The following is a 21,256-nucleotide window of genomic DNA, read 5'->3' as shown; positions in this document are numbered from 1 at the left end:
ACAACTTAGCAACAGTTATGAATATTCATATCTTGCGCGCTCTAAATAGCGCCACCAAGAACGTGAAATAATTCAGACAAACTTTGGGTATTTTTTGGTCAAGAGAGGGCGCACGTCCGTCTATCGAACTTTCAAGATGTCGGACGCCGATGATGATTTCATGTGCGATGAAGAGGAGGATTATGATTTGGTAAGTAGGGGAAATACGAGGAAGTAATGTTTTTAGAGGAAACTGATGAAGTGGTTACCCTCTCAACTTTGAAGGTGGTTCTGAGTTGTTGTGTTTCGCCTCACCATGACTCATAATTTTATCATTAAATTCAGACAGTAAAACACGCACGGGCAAACTCGCAAAGGCAAAGTGAAATGACCATGACAAGTTTGCTTTGATGTAACGTTATCAAAACTGTATTGTCAAATTTTTATGGCAGTGAAAAGGGTTAAATTTATGGCAGTTGGTATTTGGCCAGCGCGGGCTTTCTTTTACTTAATTAGTAAACTAATTAAGCGGGCACGGCATGGCACTCAACATGGAAACAATGTTGCAACCTGACGCTATTTCAGCGGTTGTGTACAAAGTCAATGGAGAGACAAGACAATTTTCTTAGACTTAGTATTTCCTAACAGAGTCCCAGATTCATGTCTCATCGTCATTTTTGCAATGACTGACCTTCATTTAGATGATATATGAAGAAAAATCAGCGTCAGGTTGCAACATTCGTTCCCTGAACGGACCCAGTGACTTTATTTGGGACTTAGTTAGACAAGTAGACATTTTTACCGTGACAAATCTTTGTCTGGTTCCGCGCTAGCCCTACACTAGTCACTAGTGTGGCATTGCCATTGGCAATGGTATTGCTGCGCTGTATCCTTTGCTGCACAGCATGCAATCCAATCTACTGAGGAACTACTAGGGGGTTATGGCTAATCTTATATCCAATTTTTCGTGAAATTTAAGCCATCTCTCTGTTGAAGGCAGCCATTTTGAATGTAAGAAGTGATAACCCCAAAGCTGTGACGTCGTGTTTATGCAAATCGATCTTGTCGCTCAGGCACGTGAGTTGCAATGCGACGGCTGTTTCTGGTAAATGGATTCGCCCAGACTGTAGGCCCTTTGGTTGCACACTATCGGTTGAGAGATTGTACAAGAAACAACTGACGCATTGCAACTTGTGCCCCGGCAAGGTGGCGGAGAAGGCAAGGCTTCAAAGCTGTGGTGGATGGCAAAAGCTGTGGGAAAAGCCAGGGATATAGTCTAGTCTGTCAGTGACTGTCACAAACCGCAATATCAGAATAGTTGAGAGGGTCCAACGCCAAGCGGCACGTTTTGTCATGAAGGACTACCACCGGGAATCAAGTGTGTCTGACATGCTGAAATTACTGGGATGGGACACCCTACATGTACATGACAGACATCTCCTCCATCAGGTTGAACTCCTCTACAAAATTCTACATGGCCAAGTAAATGTAACTACTCCTCCGAACAGCGTCCAAAACATAGGATCAAGCTGACATAACCAGACCAATCAACATAGCCTCACCTACAGCCAACCACTCGCCAGAGTTGACTGCTACCTCTATAGCCCTTTCTCGAGAGCTGTTCGGTTTTGGAACAGGCTACCAGTGGCTGCGGTTACTGCGACCACTCTGAAAGGGTTCCAGACAGAAGCTCTCCCAGCTATAAGAGGGATGGAGCTACCAATCTCTCTCAGGACAAATTGACAATACCACCATCTGAATAGGCACCCTTTTAACAGCAAACACAGAGATCACACATGGAATTGCTACTCACCCTCTCCAGGACAGCAGCAATGCTTTTAGGAGAGTATACCAATGCAAGATGCAAGACAGGTCCCTGCAAGTCCCTGATACAAGCTATTCAAATGAGCAGCTTTGACAAAAGCATTGCTTTGTTATTGTTCATCAGCTGTTACTTGTGACTGGAGTAGACTGGACCAGTGATTTAATTACAACTTGCCTTGTCATGAACTCGACTGCATCCCTGAGAAAAAAAGGCAGAGCCAACACCCAGTGCTGGGCCTGCAAGATTATGACAATCGTACACGGCACAGGTAGTGACCAACTGACCATTATTCCATTTGATAAAGAATGTGTGGTTATTTTACGTGAATGTAAGCCCTACCATGCCTACTGTCGAGTTTACAATGTACGAAGCATGGTTACTCATCAAACACTTGCCTACTGCAATGGTGGCCGCTCACAGGGAAACCGGATGGTCACATGGTACTTTGACATCATACAATCAGACCCTTTGTTATTATCATTGCAGGAATACTCAGAAGACAGTAATTCAGAGCCCGATGTAGATCTAGAGAACCAATACTACAATTCCAAAGCCTTGAAGGAGGATGATCCGAGGACAGCGCTGGATAGTTTCCAGCGGGTAAGTTGGACGTTGTCTCTTGGTAAAGATTACGGGTGGCATGGGTGGCTTGTGCGTAAAGCCCTCCGATTTCCTCCCTCCGGAAAAATCAAACACTTTCGATCTGCTCCGTGGTCATATATGGGTCGATGTGGCCGGCAGCCATAGGCGCCTTTACTTGCCAGCGGCCCGACCACGTTGTAGCCGCGTCCTTCGCAATTCAGCATACCAGCTGCGAGTAAGGATGATTAGCCTCCTAAATTATTATTATTAATATTATTATTATTATTAGTTGCCTCACATTATTGAAAATTCTCAACGTCTTCACTTTTCACACCTTTACTCCATCAGCGCTTTTAAAAAAATATTTCATAAATCCTCTTAAACCACTCTGCAGGAACCGTAAGACACAGTCTTGTAATTTTGTAAGAGGCCTCAAGCTCCATGTACAGTAGTTTAGGTTGGGCAGTATTGGATTTTGAGAGTCCACTATATACCATCACAAAAATATTGCGGTATTCGGTAGTATCCGTAACTTTTGTGGGCGGAATATTAAGTTACCAAAATACAAAAAGGTACATGGTGATAGGGAAACTGCAAACAGGCATTATGGGTAGAATGTCAATGGTCCTGCTGGATGGCCAGTAACCACAATTTTCACCTTATTTAGATGGCGTGACCACAAGGAATTTAAATGATTATCGGCACAGTGAAGATCTGGCCAACTTGTTTCAGTCATGCTTTTCTAAAGGGCTTGTGCACACATCTGGTCATATTTAAGAGGGAAATTTGCACTAAGGTTGTCGGTATTTCGGTATTTTAACAACATCATTCAGCATTGTTTCTTATCAAGAAAATATTGTCACAACAGGGTTTTGTTGAAATATGCTCCAAACCTACAGTAATAGACCAAAGACATAATGACTTCACACTTTAGCCCTGTCCGCACTGGACTTTTTTTGGTCAAACTAACCGAGACTATGGGTACTTTTCCCATTTTAAGTCCAGTGCGGACAGCCTAGGACGTTTTCCTCTCAGTTACTTTTCCTGAGTCCAGCGGTTACTTTTACTGGCCAACTGCTGCCCAGGAAAACTTCCCACGCGCCCAGGAAAACTGACCGAGTCGCTTTTCCCGAGACGATTAGTCCAGTGCGGACAGTGCGAGTCGGTAAAAGCGGCTCAGAAAAGCGTACATCCGGCCCGAGCGCCCTGTTATGCATACAGAGACCGCACGAACCTGCACGTGCAGTGGCCGAACATTTTGTAGAAACACGCTGCGGTGTATTATCAAGTCCGAGCGGTAAAATCTCGTTAAAATATATATTTCAACAGACAAATACATACACAGAGAAGAGAGATCACATTCTGAGAATTAATTTGCGGAAATTCTCTTTCTCCACCGATGTATGTTATTTTCTACGATCCAAATTCGTCCTGATACGCTACTGTAGTCATGCACGGAACATCATGGTCCGGTACCGTACGTAGGCCGTAGTCACTGGTTCCTGGCCCACATCATAGCTTCGATTCTGTGAGCATGCGATGGGAACCAACGAATACTGATGGCACTGCTGCCGCACGGAACATCGTACAGCTACATGGCTTCGACGACGTGCATCACAAATGCGTCAGAATTATAGGCCCTTTCGTCAAGATTTAGCGTGTCAAGATGAAATAATATCGTGTAAACGATTATGTTATGCATGCAAATGGCGTGTGTAATATTACTGAGCGTATCGGTGGCTGAAAATGTGATCGGCAATTTGTTTTCTGCGTACGGTGAGTCATTATACTGACACTGTGACAGCTTGGTTACTTCTCCCACGCGGTTGGGGTAAAATTTCCCGTGTCGAAAGTCCAAGTGCGGACAGTGGTCACATTTGACCATTTTTCATTTTACCATCGTCTCAGTAAAACCTTCCAAAAAAAAAGTCCAGTGCGGACACGGCTTTAGTTTACATATTCTTAGAGTCAGGTTGGCGTAGCTGTACTTTCCTTGCCTTCCACTGCTGTACTTTCCTTGCCTTCCACCGCTGTGACCCGGGTTCGAATCCCGCCTGGGCCAATATGTGGATAGGGTTTCCAGTCCCTGCCTGATGCCGTGGGTTTTCCCCAGAATATTCTATTGGGGTTTTCCTCCCACCTCTAAAAAACTGAAATTTCTTCTAATTGTCTCCTCTCTTCAGGTTTTGTCAGGCTTGTGAGCTACAGTGCCTCGGGCGCTTGTGAGGAATCCTTGGTTTCATTACCAGAAATAAAATAATAAATATACCCTACTTATGGGAGCCAGGTGGGGGACAAGATCCATCAAGCTCCAATAGAAAAAGCGGATGTAAACAAAGCGTCAGAAGGTTTATTCAGGCTGTGCTCTAGCAGTCCTCACATTTTGTACATCAAAAGCACCACCTTTAACTAGCTGACCTTTCACCTTTGACCTTAGGTGCTGGACTTGGAGGAGGATAAAGGGGACTGGGGTTTCAAGGCTCTGAAGCAAATGATCAAAATCAACTTTAAATTGGTGAGTCTCAAGTTTCCAGTTGATATTAACATTTACTAAGACATCGTGTTGTATATATGCAACACAGTTTATCAATGTCAAGCCATTTTAAACGGTCCTGCTGTTTGCTAAGCAAACTAAAAATGCTTTAAAATCCCAAGGGTATATTTAAAGCTTTATATTTACTCTACCGGCTTATCCTCATTTAACTTTTATGATATTTATTTTACAAAGCAATAAGGTTGACATTGCATTGCCCAATTGTGCCCTTTTCTTCCACAGTTTAACATTTTTGTTGACTTTATGCAATCTTTTACAACTTAATAATACTGGTTTTTTTTGGGTTTTTTCGGGGGGGGGGGGGGGCAGTTACGGTGGGTGTACTCTAGTTTTCAAGTGTTGTGTTCTTATAGACAGGTTCTTGTTCTTTTAAGGTAAAAAAGAGTAGTGGTTCTTCCCTTTTCCAACCAAAATCCTTGCCCAAAGTGAAGATAAGACTGGTACCAAATACCCTGTGAAACTATCCTGTCTGAAATGGCATCATTCGGAAGAAAACATAGATTGAAGGTGGTTTAAGAAAGTGTGCCCGCGGACACAGTTTTTTTACATTCAGTAGCAGCGGAATCCAGTTACAAGATTCCAAAAATGTGCATATTTTTGTCTGTTTTCTCAAAGTCTATAGTATCCGCTTAGCTGAAATTTCATCAAGTTAGTTGTTATGCACCCTTCTTAAGATTTTGGGCAACTTCTTTCTTCAAATAAGCAAAAAAATGCACATCAATCAAATTTTCTTTTGCATCTTCAATGTTCTAGAAATTTACACCTGTTTTTTTTGTGTTGTGTGTTCAGGGGAATTATGAAGAAATGATGAAGAGGTACAAGCAGCTTTTAACTTACATCAAGGTGAGAAATGGAACGAAACACAACAGATAGGCCTATAGTCATTATCCAATTTATATTAAGCTGATTTGTGTCAACCCTATTTCTCTTCACATTTGTGCTATAAATCTTCCGTAATCGGCCTAAATTCAGGGGGGGGGGGAATGTTTAGCATCCCTGTGGCACATTCTTTGCACTTAAACATAATTAATAATAGTAATAATGTACAGTTCTTATGTGGCGCATTATTCAACAAACTCTCTACAAATGTACATGCTCCTGGTAAGTTGGTCTTAAGCTGTGTTATGAAATGTTCCAAGGATGGGCTGATTTGTATATGATAAGGTAATTTGTTCCATTCTTACTGAGCTGCAAATTGGAATGTCCTTTGACCATAAGATTTGGTAAGAAGTGTTCATGGAGTCAAACGATTTTTTGAGCTGAAGCAAGGAGCCCTTGATGGACTGTATTCCGTTATTAATTCCTGGAAATAATCAGGGGCCAATCCATGTATGCATTACATGTATATAGGTGAGAACTAAGAGTTTGAAAAGGACTCTGAATTTTACCGGTAACCGATGTAATTGATTTAAAACTGGTGAAATAGGGTCATATTAGTGTGTTCGGGATACGAGTCTGGTGCAGTGTTCTGTATTGGGTCATTAATCCAAATCTAAAGTAACTATGGTATTTCAAAACCAGATGTTGGCCTTTGCAAATTTAGGGTCACGGTGTTGCTCATTTGACCGTCGATATTGTTTTCCCAGATTTCAAGCTTACAGGAAAGTAATAAAACATGATGAATTTGTGTTACTCTAATTTCATTGCCAAATGGAATGTTGGAGAGGTGACAGAGGTCCTAACCACTTATGGAAGGATGTAGAAGAGACACAAATAGTTTTCAGACGAAAATGAAATGGCACAGTTTACATTGTGCGGTCACATGGAAATATAATGCTCTTGTATGCAGTGCAAAGTTTGTTGGGACAAACATGGTAAATGTTGGGTAAATGTCTGATGTCTTGCTGTAATTTCTCTGTGTACACTGCAGTATTACCAACCCTAAGCCCCATCAGGTTTTCTTCAGGTACCCTGCTAAATGCAACAATATTCAACAAAACTGAAATGAGAACCATGCTAGGTGCGACAAACTGCAACAGTGGATTCTGTTGCACTGTGCAGTGTATCCATTATACACCAGCCTTGGCATCAAGCAGTTACCCTGCTAAATGCAACCAACTGCAACAGTGGATACTCTTGAATCGCCTTGGCACTATGAGCAGTTACCCTGCTAAGTGCAACAAGATGCAACAAAGCGCGGGGACTTGAGTTGGCTGCTAAAAGCAACAGTATGCAACAACATTTTACAACCGTTGCTTTCTTTTGCATTTAGTAGGGTAATGGGATGCAGTTCAGAGGACACACTGTTTAAATTTGTTTTCGGTGTGCATTCAAAAAATGCTTCATTTAAGATGTCCATCTTGAGTTGGTGTCGATGACGATACATGTATAAGGATTGAGGGTTACTACTGGAATCAAAATTAAATCCCCCTCCGCCAACCTCAACGTTAATGCTCTGAAACCTGGATCCACTAACCTCTGGCCACTTTCTCATATTTACCTCAGAGTGCAGTAACGAGGAACTACTCAGAGAAGTCCATCAATAGCATCCTTGACTACATCTCCACGTCTAAGAACATGGGCCTCCTGCAGGAGTTCTACGAGACCACGCTGATGGCACTCAAAGACGCCAAGAATGACCGGCTCTGGTTTAAAACAAACACAAAGGTAAACAAAGCAAGTACCCTGGAAGATCCCAGCGTTGAGAAATTCACAACGCAGTCTCTTTTGTAACCAGTGAATTTTGCTGTTGTCTTCCTCCCAAGTTTGGGTTGCCCATAACAAAATTGATCTATAGAAACTCATGGGGATGGACGTACAGTGGGCGTCCATACATACATGGTTTCTAGTACCCATCGGTGTCCAGTTCTCAAAGCCACCACAACCTCTTTAAATATTGCCAGGACTTTTGTGTTTGAAATTTTCCTACGGTCGCCAATTTCCATTGTTGAAATTTGTATTACTGTAGTTTAATCCTGATCTGCAATCTGAATTGGTTTTTGATGCAGATTTTTCTCTTGTTTACACTCGGACATCCCAAGTGTCTACCATTTTGCTATGACTTTTTTTCTGGTTTGATTCAATTTTGTTCAGTTGGGCAAGCTGTATTTTGACAGAGAAGAATTCAACAAACTTGCCAAGATCCTTAAGCAGCTACATCAAGCATGCAAGGTAAGCAGTTTTGCTCTAAAAGAGGGTCATAGTAACTACAAGTCCCATTTCATGGTCTCAGAGGAGGTCCCAATCAGGAGGGGTTGGACAATAACAAATAAATACATTTTCGACCATTATTTTGAGTGGCATGTCAGTTGACTTGAGACTGGATGACTTGTGAATGACTTGTGATGAATTGTGAACCCTTGTCAATTACTAAGTAGCTTAACTTGGGCCTATAATTTTACTATACCACTCAAAGCAGTCAATATTTGTGTAGTCAAATGCTCAGTGGGTTGCCACCCGGGCTCTAGTTTTACTATACCACAATACCAAGCAAAGCAGTTAATATTTATGTAGACAAATGCTCAGTGGGTCAGTATTTGTAGTAAAATGCTCAGTGGCTCACCGTGGGGCGTATGTTTGCTACACCACTCAAAGCAGGCAATATTTGTGTGGTCAAATGCTCAGTGGGTCGCCATGGAGGCTCTAATTTTACTATACCACAATACCACTCAAAGCAGTTAATATTTATGTAGTCAAATACTCAGTGCGTCAATATTTGTAGTCAAATGCTAAGTGGCTCACCATGGGGCTTACGTTTACTACACCACTCAAAGCAGGCAATATTTGTGTAATCAAATGCTCAGTGGGTCGCCATGGAGGCTCTAGTTTTACTATACCACAATACCACTCAATGCAGTTAGTATTTATGTAGCCAAATGCTCAGTGGGTCAACATTTGTAGTCAAATGCACAGTGGCTCACCATGGGGCATACGTTTACTACATCACTCAAAGCAGGCAATATTTGTGTAATCAAATGCTCAGTGGGTCGCCATGGAGGCTCTAGTTTTACTATACCACAATACCACTCAATGCAGTTAGTATTTATGTAGCCAAATGCTCAGTGGGTCAACATTTGTAGTCAAATGCACAGTGGCTCACCATGGGGCATACGTTTACTACATCACTCAAAGCAGGCAATATTTGTGTAATCAAATGCTCAGTGGGTCGCCATGGAGGCTCTAGTTTTACTATACCACAATACCACTCAATGCAGTTAGTATTTATGTAGCCAAATGCTCAGTGGGTTAATATTTGTAGTCAAATGCACAGTGGTTCACCATGGGGCATACGTTTACTACATCACTCAAAGCAGGCAATATTTGTGTAATCAAATGCTCAGTGGGTCGCCATGGAGGCTCTAGTTTTACTATACCACAATACCACTCAATGCAGTTAGTATTTATGTAGCCAAATGCTCAGTGGGTTAATATTTGTAGTCAAATGCTCAGTGGCTCACCATGGGGCATACGTTTACTACATCACTCAAAGCAGGCAATATTTGTGTGGTAAAATGCTCAGTGGGTCGCCATGGAGGCTCTAGTTTTACTATACCACAATACCACTCAATGCAGTTAGTATTTATGTAGCCAAATGCTCAGTGGGTTAATATTTGTAGTCAAATGCACAGTGGTTCACCATGGGGCATACGTTTACTACACCACTCAAAGCAGGCAATATTTGTGTGGTAAAATGCTCAGTGGGTTGCCATGGGGGCTCTAGGTTTTTTTTACTATACCACAACACCACTTAAAGCAGTCAATATTTGTATAGCCAAATGCTCAGTTGTTCACCTGGAAGGGCTATAGTTTTACTATAACACTTATAGCAGTCAATATTTATAGTCAAATGCCCAGTGGCTCACCATGGGTTGTACTTATACTACACCTCTCAAAACAGGCAATACATGTATTTGTGTAGTAAAATGTGCAGTGGGTCACCATGGGGAGGGGGGGGGGGCTATTTTTTCAACACTTGAAGCAGACAATATTTGTAAATTGTTTTTCCTACTTTATTTTTACTACTTACCTCACCCAGACGAAAGATGGCTCAGACGACCTGAAGAAAGGAACGCAACTGCTTGAAATCTATGCACTGGAGATACAGATGTACACGGCACAGAAAAACAACAAGAAGCTGAAAGCGCTGTATGAACAGTCACTACAGATCAAGTCAGCCATTCCACATCCGCTCATCATGGGGGTCATTAGGGGTATGTTGTTATGTAACTATCGACCCTACTCCCCCCCCCCCCCCCCCACCCACCAACACATACACCCAAGTCTGTATTTACTGCATTCGTGGACCCCCTTTTGTCCCTCTTTTGTTTGTACTTTGACTTTTTAGGAAGACCTCCCATATGTTTTATACACGATCATCAATTGTGGAACTTCAGGAATTGTGAACCCTATTGTCCTTTGTTGTTCAACGTCCCCTATTGAATGCAAAAACAAACCACCACCTCCAAAGTGCAATTCTCAATTCAGTTAAAAGCTGGGATGTTAGTTTAGATAACATATTGGCACTACACAATCATGTCTGTATGCTTTTCTTGTATCGTAGTTAAAACTGCGTATTTCAAATTTGATGCAAAAATGTTAGAGCTCACTGACAAAGAAACCGAGAATTGCTCAAGTTACAGAACTTGATGTTTCTACCTCAGCGTTTTGCCTTCGAAAACAAGATTTTTTTGTCTGGGATTAAAACATGAAGCTCTCAGAACTACAAAAACTTTTTTTTGTTGCATTTAAAAATTAATTTAAAACAAAGAACAGAGTGCCCTCTTATGAAAATAATGAAGAGAAAGTTTATTTGTGAACCCCTTGTTGTCAGAAAGAGACATCTTTTCAAGGTATTATAATAACCAGTTTGCGCTGGGATTATTTTTGAAAAAGGCAAGGTTTAGCAGCCAACATTTGATATACAGCCAAATGCCACAAATACCGATTCGCAAGAGTCATTTCAACAGTATTTGTACGATATTTCTTACCGCAACCTCAGCCAGATCGTGTTAACATGTCATCCGACGTGAAGTGGTTAAAACAAGTGCTCTGTCATTTTACTTCTATGAATGCACAGTTTCAATTGTATCTTTTAGATCACTTTTGAGGGTCCATAAGTTATTACGAATCCAGAACTGACAGTATCTGCATAAGTTAAGAAGACCCTGGGCCATGAAGCAGGATGGTAGTCAAATCCATCAAAAGTCAAATCATAAGTAAAGCCTCAAGTAGCAAGATAAGGAATTCATTTGTCACGGGTCATTGGAACAGCTTGTAACGTCAGACTTGATGACTAGTAATTGACTTGAGTACAACTTTTGCACTGAATGTCACCGGTTAAGTCGTCACTAGCTTCAAGCATTTACACAGTTGAAACGACATGAAATAACATGGCGCACTTCGAAGCATACCCGACTTTCCTCGCGTAGTGTTGCCAAACCTCTTTGTTGACAAACCTCAAATTCATGCAGTAAAATACTGGTACTTTTACCTTATAAATGCTTGCTATTTAACCTCTGTGAACAATTTCGGTTTCATAAAATTTAATCCGAAATTCAAAAACGGTGGCGTCCGGAAATTGGGCACAAATAGGCGGAGTGTTCCCTAACGTGGCGCACTTGAATAAATCTTGGAAAATTCCAATTTAACACTTAAGATTTTCTGTAAACTTGATAAATTCTGATAAATCATTGTTATCTCTACTTACATACCCAGCCAGATGTTTGTCAGAAAATTATTTTCTCATTTTTCAGGGCATTTTCAAAGGGTTCACTTTGCACTTAAAAATAAAATCGGAAAATCACGCCAAAATAATTTTTCCTTCTGACTTTGTTACGGGTAAATAAACTCGCGATTTATGATCAGGAGTGTTTAGAACTTGATGAAATTTCACTTTCATTGAAATTTCTGTTAAAACTTTTGCTCTAGGTAGGCGCTACAGGCGAAAAATCAAAGTGCGCCACGTTAGGGTACATCAACAATATATCCTCCTATGAAAAATCCCACATTTTGTCTGACCCCAGAATGTGGAGGGAAGATGCACCTGCGAGAGTGTGAATACGAGAAAGCCCACACGGACTTCTTTGAGGCGTTCAAGAACTATGACGAGTCAGGCAGCCCCAGGCGGACGACGTGTCTCAAGTACCTGGTCCTAGCCAACATGCTCATGAAGTCCGATATCAATCCCTTTGAATCGCAAGAGGTAGGAACACATAGCTGAATCAAAAGCGGTTTTGTCTCTCCCGTCCCCCCCCCCCCCTCGACTTAAAAAAACTCAATTATAGTCCAAACCAGTTGACTTAGTCTCATTAAAGGTGGGGTAGATCATTTGTCATTTGTGGGGTTTTTTTTTTTCGTTTGAAGCTACAAAAGTGCTCAAAATCTAAAGACGGGTGCTTAACAAATAACCTGACAAAGTTTTAGCTCCGTGAATGCTGTATATTCTGAGAAAACAATATTCTAGGATCTCGGTTTCATTTTAAAAGTTGCCGAGTCATGTTTTGAATTGCGCCCGAAATCTGCGTCCTGGACATGTTCTCACTCAGCTGATTGCAGCTACGCGATGTCAGGAATGATAGCAAACTTGCACGTGTTTGCATGTCAACGCTTGCGCACACCCATTCACGGATTCACCGAAGTACAAACCAACTACTAATGGTAATTTCCAAAAATGCGTCACTTGATGCATCTTTGGAAGTGGCCTTCATTTATTGTTTTCTTCAAAATGACAGCATGCCAGAAAGAATAATTGGTGATACAGAGAGAGTTGGCCAAAATCTCAACCAAAGTATGGCAGGCACCTGCCTACTTCTTCTTCTTCTTCTTCCAAGCTCTGCGCCAACTTCATAATGTTGAAGACTTGGGCACATTGTTGGGTTCGCAACTTGCGGATGGAATGCGTAGCCTACTATTCTGACATTGAAGACCCAGACGCTACATAATTGTGAACATTCATATGAAAAAAATGAGTGCGCGTAAACTTTGCGAGATGTGTGCCACATGAAAACTGTCAGCACATCTTGGGAAATTTAAGACTTTAAGGAGAGCCATGTGATCATATTTTCTTGCCTTTTTTTTTTTTTAACAGGCCAAACCGTACAAGAACGATCCCGAAATCTTGGCTATGACGAATCTTGTCAGCGCATATCAGAATAACGACATAAACGAATTTGAGAAGATCTTAAAGAATAACCGACGGAACATCATGGATGACCCGTTTATTAGAGAACACATTGAAGGTGAGAGGAGAAACCTTGACAATAAAAAAATCTGTAAAAATTAAAACAAGTTTTTGAAATTTAAAAATAAAGCTTGATGCTTTGGATTTTTGAATTTTTGACAATTTTAACGTAAATATATTCACTTTACTGTTACTGTTTTGTTTATTTCATCAAATTTTCCAAAGCAAAGTTACTATTTAATTTAATTTTGAAATCATTTCTGTGGAATGTCACTACGAAAATTTAAAACATCAGTTCTTTTGAAATTGATACCCTTTTTCAGTACGTGTTTTTGATTAATGTACTTTGTTCATAAATTATTGAACATCTGTTTTTGTTTATTGTGCTCTTTTGCAGATTTGTTGAGAAACATTCGTACTCAAGTGCTTATTAAATTGATAAAACCCTACACAAGAATTCATATTCCCTTTATCTCGCGGGTGAGTACTAATTGCTGTCTTGGGGTGTGTTTGAGTAGCTCACCCGGATTGACTTGGGTAAAAGCAGACGGGCCAGCCACAACAGCTGGGCTAATCAAAACACTAAACCGCTGGCCATCCCGATCCTCTCGTGACGCCTGTAGCCGCAGACGTAGCCACTGACAACACGCCCGTTTCGGATTGGGTCTTAGTTTGAGATTTACTGCTTTTTAGTCAATTGCAAAACTCAAAACAGTTGGGCTGGAATTATAGCCTTTAAAGATGCAATGAACTCAATAAATAATTACTTTTAGACTACAAATAAGGTTGATTTTGGGGTCCACTTGAGATTTCCGCTGTCTGGCCGCCATCTTTGTATGTTTTTAGGAATGAACAGCGCATGTGTGTGACGTACTTCCACCAGTGTCTCTGCTCCTCAAGCAGGGTCTGTGGTGGTTGACGTGACATAGGTGAGCCCCGAGTATGACGTCGGAGCTATTCGAACGGCATGGGACAAACCCAAGTTGATCTGGATGAGCTACTCGAATGCAGCCTTGGATTACATTAGGAATTGCACTTCTTGATTCTTTCTATTTTTATTTTTTGAAAGTACTGAGTGCCTTTTGCGGAATTAATTTGCAGTGACCAGAGTGTTATACTTCAACATCACATTCACGGAGTATCCTTCCTCAAAATTCCAATTTAGCTTCAACATGATCGACAGAACAGAGATTGTATTCGGCAATGTGTCTTCATGACCATGAGCAGTTTGTGTAACTTATACAAAGTCGTTTCCATTTTTTTTTTTTTTGATTTGCTCGTAGTAAGGAAAACAAATTCTGAAGTGCAATATGAAAAAAAATCATTTTGTTTCCCTTTTCAGGAGTTGAACATCGACGTATCGGAAGTAGAAAGCCTGCTGGTGCAATGCATTTTAGATAAGTAAGTTCCTCTTAGAAACAAAATCTCTAATTTTACATCACAAAGTAAGAAAAAAAATGGGCAGGATTTTTCCTCGGGGCTTTATGCCCTAGGAGTTCAAAATTTTATTTAAAAATTTTCTTGGTGAAGGTGCAATTTAATTCATTTAAAATTGTTGCTAACATGGATTAGATCTAATATTAAGAGATGAAGCCTGCCATGTGTCACTCAAAAAGTTGCAACACTTTGCAATAACAGACACAGATAGTCAACTTGTATGTTTTTTCGACCAATACTTACACCCTGGATCTTTTCACATTGAAAAATGGATTTCCATTCATAGCCATAGTACATGAAATGAATTTTTGATTTGAGTTGTAGACAATCAAGTCTTAGCTATTAATTCATGATATTCAGCAATTGGCCGGGATAGCCCACGAAAGTCTCTCGACTTCTTTCCAGTGGGGTCCCTTGGTAGAAGATGTGGAAGGACATTACAGTTTTAGTGGTGGGAGGAAACCCCCAGAATGATATTCTAGGGAGAAAACCCATGTAATCAGGCAGGGACTGAAAAGCCAATCCAGATATTGGCCCAGGCGGGATTCGAACCCGAGTCACAGCGGTGGAAGGCGAGGAAAGTACCGCTACGCCAACCGGATTCCTTCGAATAGCTTGTAACTTGACTGATACTGAACGGCTTACGATTGACTTATGAAGATGTGATTACAAACCCAGCTTCAAACCCACAAGAGGGTTTATTAACCATTATCACTTGTGTTACATTGTATAATGTTGTATTACATTGTATTGCATTGTATTACAATGTATTACAATGTATTACAATGTATTACAATGTATTACATTGTACTAAGTTTATTTACTCATGGAATCCATACAGTGCTGGGGCAGTTTTGGGCAGTAAAAGGACCAATGGGTTAATATTGATTATGTTCCCCCTTTTTCCCCTAACCATCCAGTACAATATGTGGGCGGATAGACCAAGTCAACCAACTACTGGAGTTGGACCGGCACTCTCAGGACACAGCTCGCTATCAAGCCCTAGATAGGTGGACGGTCCAGCTAGCGTCGCTACAAAAAGCCGTCGGCAACAAGATGGCGTGATAATTAACTCCCCACCCCTCCCTCCCCCATAATCTAACCACCAACACTCCTACTAACAACAATGTGTATAGATAAATACCAACATGTATGTGTTTGTTTTTTTCCCCCGTTTTTGTATCAGAATTTTGAACTTTGTTTAACTTTGCAGGGATGAAATGAATTGGATGTGTATTCATGAGGGCTGTCGTTGGAATATTACAAGAAAATTGTGTTTTTTTTGTAGTTTGGTAACTTTCTCCCAAATTTGTCATTGCTGATCTCATAAAAGGAATGTTATTTCCATGGCCAGTGTCTACTATGTAAAAAAAAGAAAAGATGATATTCATCGCTTGCTCCAAGTTTTGTTGTAGACATTGCCTTGAGTACCAGCCACTTTTGGTTCATAACAGGTCTTTCAGTCGGTAACCAGTGCTACATACTCATCTTTAAAAATAATGGAGGATTTTGCTGTAAGAATCCTTCCTAAAATGATACCTGAATACTACTGTCAGATGAAAGTAAAAGGTACTTAAAGTTGCATTCCCCGTACTATTGTCGAGAATCATCTCAAAAATAGATTCCTTTTCTGAATTGCTATTTTTCTAACAATACAAAAGGTCATCACTTTTAAATGAGACATTGACCAGAAATATCAGCCCATGATTAGTTATTGAACTATTAATTAATAATTTTGAATTTTATTGGTTTTCAGACGATAATTCCGTTTTCATGGGGTAGGCTGGTTCCCGCCCCACAATCAGTATCAATAATGTATGGACCGGGAGCCAGTCTGCTGGCAAAGTGGATCTGTTTGTCGGTGCCCCAAAAAACCCAATTTTTTTTTCAAGGCTTGCAGAAGTCCAAAAAATAAGTGAAACAAAAGGGGGGAAAAACAATTTTTGGTTTGAATAAAACATACAAGTTAAAAACTTATTGGTAGAAAAAATTTAAAAACAAATTTGTTGAAGAGAACGGGGTATGCAACTTTAATAGGCAAATGTGACAATTTGCTTGCAGAGCGCCATCTACTATTCATGCATAGAATACTATTGGCTGTGCCATGACCAATTACTCAGAATAGCGCCCTCTTGTGGCTTCATTTTATATATTTTCTTGTGTTAATCTGCCTTTTCATTGTAGACCTTATAAACTTTTGAATATAGTTTACTAGGCAGTGCCACAAGTACAGAACAGGGGCTGATTTCACGAAACTTGTCTTTTCTTGCGACTTGTTTTAGGACTAAAGACGAGGCCCCGCTCTAAGATGGATCTTAACTAAGACGCATCCTAAGACCTATTTCACTAAACCCATCTTAAGCAAGACGCATCAAAACTACCAAATTGATGGCTGTTTCATGTTTGTTTTTATCGCTTGATGAAACAGTCGCTGAAAATAAATGCGCAAAACCAACTTCCCGCGTGCGTGCATAGAACACGAACTTGCGCCAGAAAAAAAATCCTGTACTCAATAAATTTCACATACAAGTTAGTTCTACACAAGATACGATAGAGTCATTCTTGCTCCTCATGCCATCACTTTATTTTAAAAATTCAACTAGGTGTTGGCATATAATTAAATTTTGTAAATAAGCTATTTTTTTATTAAAACTACCCACCTATCAGAAATCTTTTCAAATCTGTTTCTACAGCCCTTGAAACTATAACTCTAGGCCCACACTCGTCTTAACGGCAGTGATTTCCAGATGATATACAAATGAACGCACTCATTAATGAGATAAGACGACCCTCGGACCAATCTTAAGTTAAGACGAGTTCAGCCACGTTGCTTAGGAAGTTAGGACATTTTGAACGCGTCTAAAGTTTGCTGAAATTGAACCTAGGATGAGTCGCAAGTTAAGACGAGTTATCTTTCCTAAGACATGCTTTGAGTTTCGTGAAATAGGCCCCATGTGTCTGTAATTTTTAGAGTTTGCAATTTAGCTGGGCTAACTAGTTTCAAGATTTGACATAACCTCGCTGTGATGTCCAAAAAAATTACATTGTAATTGAATAAGCAACATCAAAACCACTTTAAGTCTTTACCTGTTTAAGGGCATTTTGGGAATTTCAAACTGACAAACTTGTTTTGAGTATCGCAATCCACAAGGTTCCTTTTTGTGTACACAGTTACTTCAGCCACTTAAACATACATGTATTTTATGTTCGGTTTGACAAGTTTGTGTGTGTGTTCACTTTTCAAATACAAACTAAATTGAGTAAATGCATTCGGCAGAAGCAAAACTGTATCTTAAACGACCCTATATTTGTTAGGGCTGTGCCGGGTATTCGAATATTCAATTACCCACTGAATAGCATTCGGATATTCGCTTCAAATATTCGAAAACTGTGAGTGGGCTTGTTAGGGCTGTGCCGGGTATTCGAATATTCAATTACCCACTGAATATCCGAATAGCATTCAGATATTCTGTTCAAATATTCTAAAACTGTGAGTGGGCTTGTTTGGGCCGTGCAGGGTATTCGAATATTCAATTACCCACTGAATATCCGAATAGTATTCGGATATTCTGTTCAAATATTCGAAAACTGTGAGTGGGCTTGTTAGGGCCGTGCCGGGTATTCGAATATTCAATTACCCGCTGAATATCCGATTAGCATTCGGATATTCCGTTCAAATATTCGAAAACTGTGAGTGGTCTTGAGAATATGAAGACTGGCAGACTAGGTGCCTGCAATGGATGCTGGTGCATAGAAAACTTGATCAGCGGCATTACTCATATATTTTTTTTGAATGTTCATTCAGATCCAATGTCAACTAATCAAATACTATATTAAAAAGAAAATGCACAGCCCTATGTAATAAACACTTTGTTTGGTTCAGTCCAAAATTATTGCCAAATGCATTTGCTGCTCTTTCATCTTCTGTACATATTTTTGTGTACATTTAACTGTTTTCACATAATGACTATGTAAGGTAGTAAGAGTGCAGGGCCATTTTCAAAACCTTGATTTCGTCTCAGCTTTGGTTCATCTCCGGTTCCACAATCATTTTGAAGGCACTTATGGCCAAACTCAATGAAAACACTCCACACTTTGACCCAAGAGGATTTTATACTCATGTATATACCCCAAATTCGGTGTCTTATGAAATTAGGACTCCCATTAAATCTGGTCCTTATATGGACTCCAACCCTCACATGTGACCAATGAGTCCGTGTACCATAAGAGTCCAAATTTCACACTTCACCAGGGCCAAAATTAATCAAATCCATAGCCAGAGAAAAAGCAGAGATTTTGAAGGGCAAAAAATTGGAGACTCTTGAGAAAAATGTTACCATTATAGCAACCCAACAAGGCTTTTGCTGTAAAAAAAAAAAAAAAAAAAAAAACCCACCAATTTTAAATCAATGACCTTTATAAAGTGTAGCGATGCAACTGAAGTTGTTGGTGACATGTCAGTGGGCATTTTGAGAGACATTTTGAGACAATTCTTTAGCAAGATTTTAATTCCAGGGGCCAATTTCATGGAGTGTGCTTAAGCACTGGATTTGCAAAGCAGAAAAAGGATACCAGACTAGATGTCATGTAGTTCATGTTGTGTGTGTGTTGCTGGTGACCACCGGATTTTAGCTAATATTGCTTGAATTTGCGGAGCAAATATTTGTCCTGCTTTTTATTTGCTGGAGCTCCGTGAAATTGGCTGTGGATTAAAACACAAAGATTGTGGTCTTGTAAAATGTACAACATATGGAGTTATTATTTTACTTTTAGCCATCGTCAAGTTATAATTGGCAATTGTAAAAGCTTCCATCATCTTGTCTCCCCCCCCCCCCCGTTTAAAATCTTGAATTTCACAAAAAAAACCAATATATCAGTTGCCTTCATTGCCCTCCTTGAAAAATTGGTGCACCCCCAAGGTGCCTCCCTAGAAGTTAAATCCTAGTTACGCCGCTGGTCCTGAGCCAGGTTTCTCAATAATCCAAGGACAATCTGTGAAATGAACAACTTGATTTTGAAAAACTTGATTTTGAGGCTTTAATATCAAGCATAACACCTTTCGTTGGGAAGAAGGGATCCCCACAACCAACTGAGCCACAGTCAAACCCCCGATTTCACAAAAGGGCCTTTTTCAAAATGTGGGCAATTATGGGGAAACTATCTTTAAATGCAGTGTTTTTTTTTTACTTTCTGTAATCCATTATATATGACGCACCAAGAGTGAGACTCATCGTACTAAAGAAACTCCCACGCATCCTGTATTTTCATCCAACATTTATGGCCATCTAGAGATTGTGTTTTCACAGTAGGCGGGGAAGGATACAATTTGTTTTGCCCGAAAAACAGAAAAAGAAAAAAAAAAGAGAGCATCCACAATAAAACACAGTGAATTATGTTTACTTAATCAAGCTATTTTGCTTCATCCATTTGTGTTTGAATTTTAATAATTCAATGGTTAGTCTGAATGTTTATTGTCTGTTCGTTGGTCCTTTAGTCCAACTAAGTCACGCCTGGCATCAATTTTAGCACTTTAGATTGCAATGAAAGATCACAACTGTTTCCATTTTGTTTTTATATTTACAATAAATTAAACCTCAACCCAATTGACTTTTTCTCAAAACCAGGCAGAAATGCATCTGGATGCAAGAGGAACACCAATCAATACTCTAACACGCATAAGTGTGAAGATTTGGGCACAAATTATCCATTCTTGAAGGGGGAAAAAAAAACATTTTTTTACTGATTTTACCTTAATTTTTCGACGAAATATCCATTTTTATAGCACATCTGTCCAGAAATCGATTTGGAATGTGTTCCAGGGCTCTTTAGGAAGCTTTTCAGCAACTTTCAAGCAATTTCATTTTTTGGCCAAAATTTAAAAAAAATACAAGGGGTTAGCCTTACATTTTCAGTCAAATTTGGCCAAAAATTGACTCTTTCTCAAAACAAGGTAGAAATTCATCTGGATGCAAGAGGAACATCAATCAATACTCTAACACGCATAATTGTGAAGATTTTGACAAAAATATTCTTTCTTTTTTTTAAATGAACAATTTTGAGTGATTTTACCTTAATTTTTCGACGAAATATCCATTTTTATAGCACATCTGTCCAGAAATCAATTTGGAATGTGATCCAGGGCCCTTTAGGAAGCCTTCCAGCAACTTTCAAGCAATTTCATTTTTGGCCAAAATTCAAAAAAAGTACAAGGGGTTAGCCTTACATTTTCAGTTAAATTCGGCCAAAAATTAGCTTTTTCTCAAAACAAGGTAAAAATTCATCTGGATGTTAGAGGAACACCAATCAATACTCTAACATGCGTCATTGTGAAGATTTTGGCAAAAATATCCATTTTTTTTTTAGAAAAAAAATGAACAATTTTAAGTGATTTTACCTTTAATTTTCGATGAAATTTCCGTTTTTAAAGCACATCTGTCCAGAAATCGATTTGGAATGTGTTCTAGGGCCCTTTATGAAGCCTTCCAGCAACTTTCAAGCAATTTCATTTTTTGGGCCAAAATTGAAAAAAAGTACAAGGGGTTAGCCTTACATTTTCAGTCATTTTTGGCAAAAAATTGACTTTTTCTCAAAACAAGGTAGTAATTCATCTGGATGCAAGAGGAACACCATTCAATACTCTAACACGCATAATTGTGAAGATTTGGGGAACAAAAATCTAATTTTTAAAGGAATTTTTTAAAACAATTTTGAGTGATTTTACCTTAAATTTTCGATGAAATTTCCGCTTTTATAGCACATC

At 39.7% G+C, this 21,256-nt stretch overlaps 1 protein-coding gene across 1 annotated transcript; it reads left to right on the top strand.

Moving 5' to 3' along the window:
* Positions 1-83: 83 nt before the first annotated feature.
* LOC119746360 (COP9 signalosome complex subunit 2) lies at positions 84-19,900 on the top strand. The gene is made up of 12 exons (XM_038223255.1): positions 84-190; positions 2,291-2,404; positions 4,824-4,901; positions 5,730-5,783; positions 7,386-7,547; positions 7,974-8,051; positions 9,916-10,090; positions 11,903-12,081; positions 12,967-13,117; positions 13,457-13,539; positions 14,402-14,460; positions 15,417-19,900. The coding sequence occupies exons 1-12, from the start codon at positions 137-139 to the stop codon at positions 15,559-15,561; spliced, it is 1,332 nt and encodes a 443-aa protein (XP_038079183.1). The 5' UTR covers positions 84-136; the 3' UTR covers positions 15,562-19,900.
* Positions 19,901-21,256: the final 1,356 nt, after the last annotated feature.

Source organism: Patiria miniata, unplaced genomic scaffold (genome assembly GCF_015706575.1).
Source record: "Patiria miniata isolate m_02_andy unplaced genomic scaffold, ASM1570657v1 HiC_scaffold_7, whole genome shotgun sequence".
Classification (NCBI taxonomy): domain Eukaryota; kingdom Metazoa; phylum Echinodermata; class Asteroidea; order Valvatida; family Asterinidae; genus Patiria; species Patiria miniata.
Note: the sequence above shows the minus strand (reverse complement) of the source record. Positions and strands in the feature narration are given on the sequence as shown.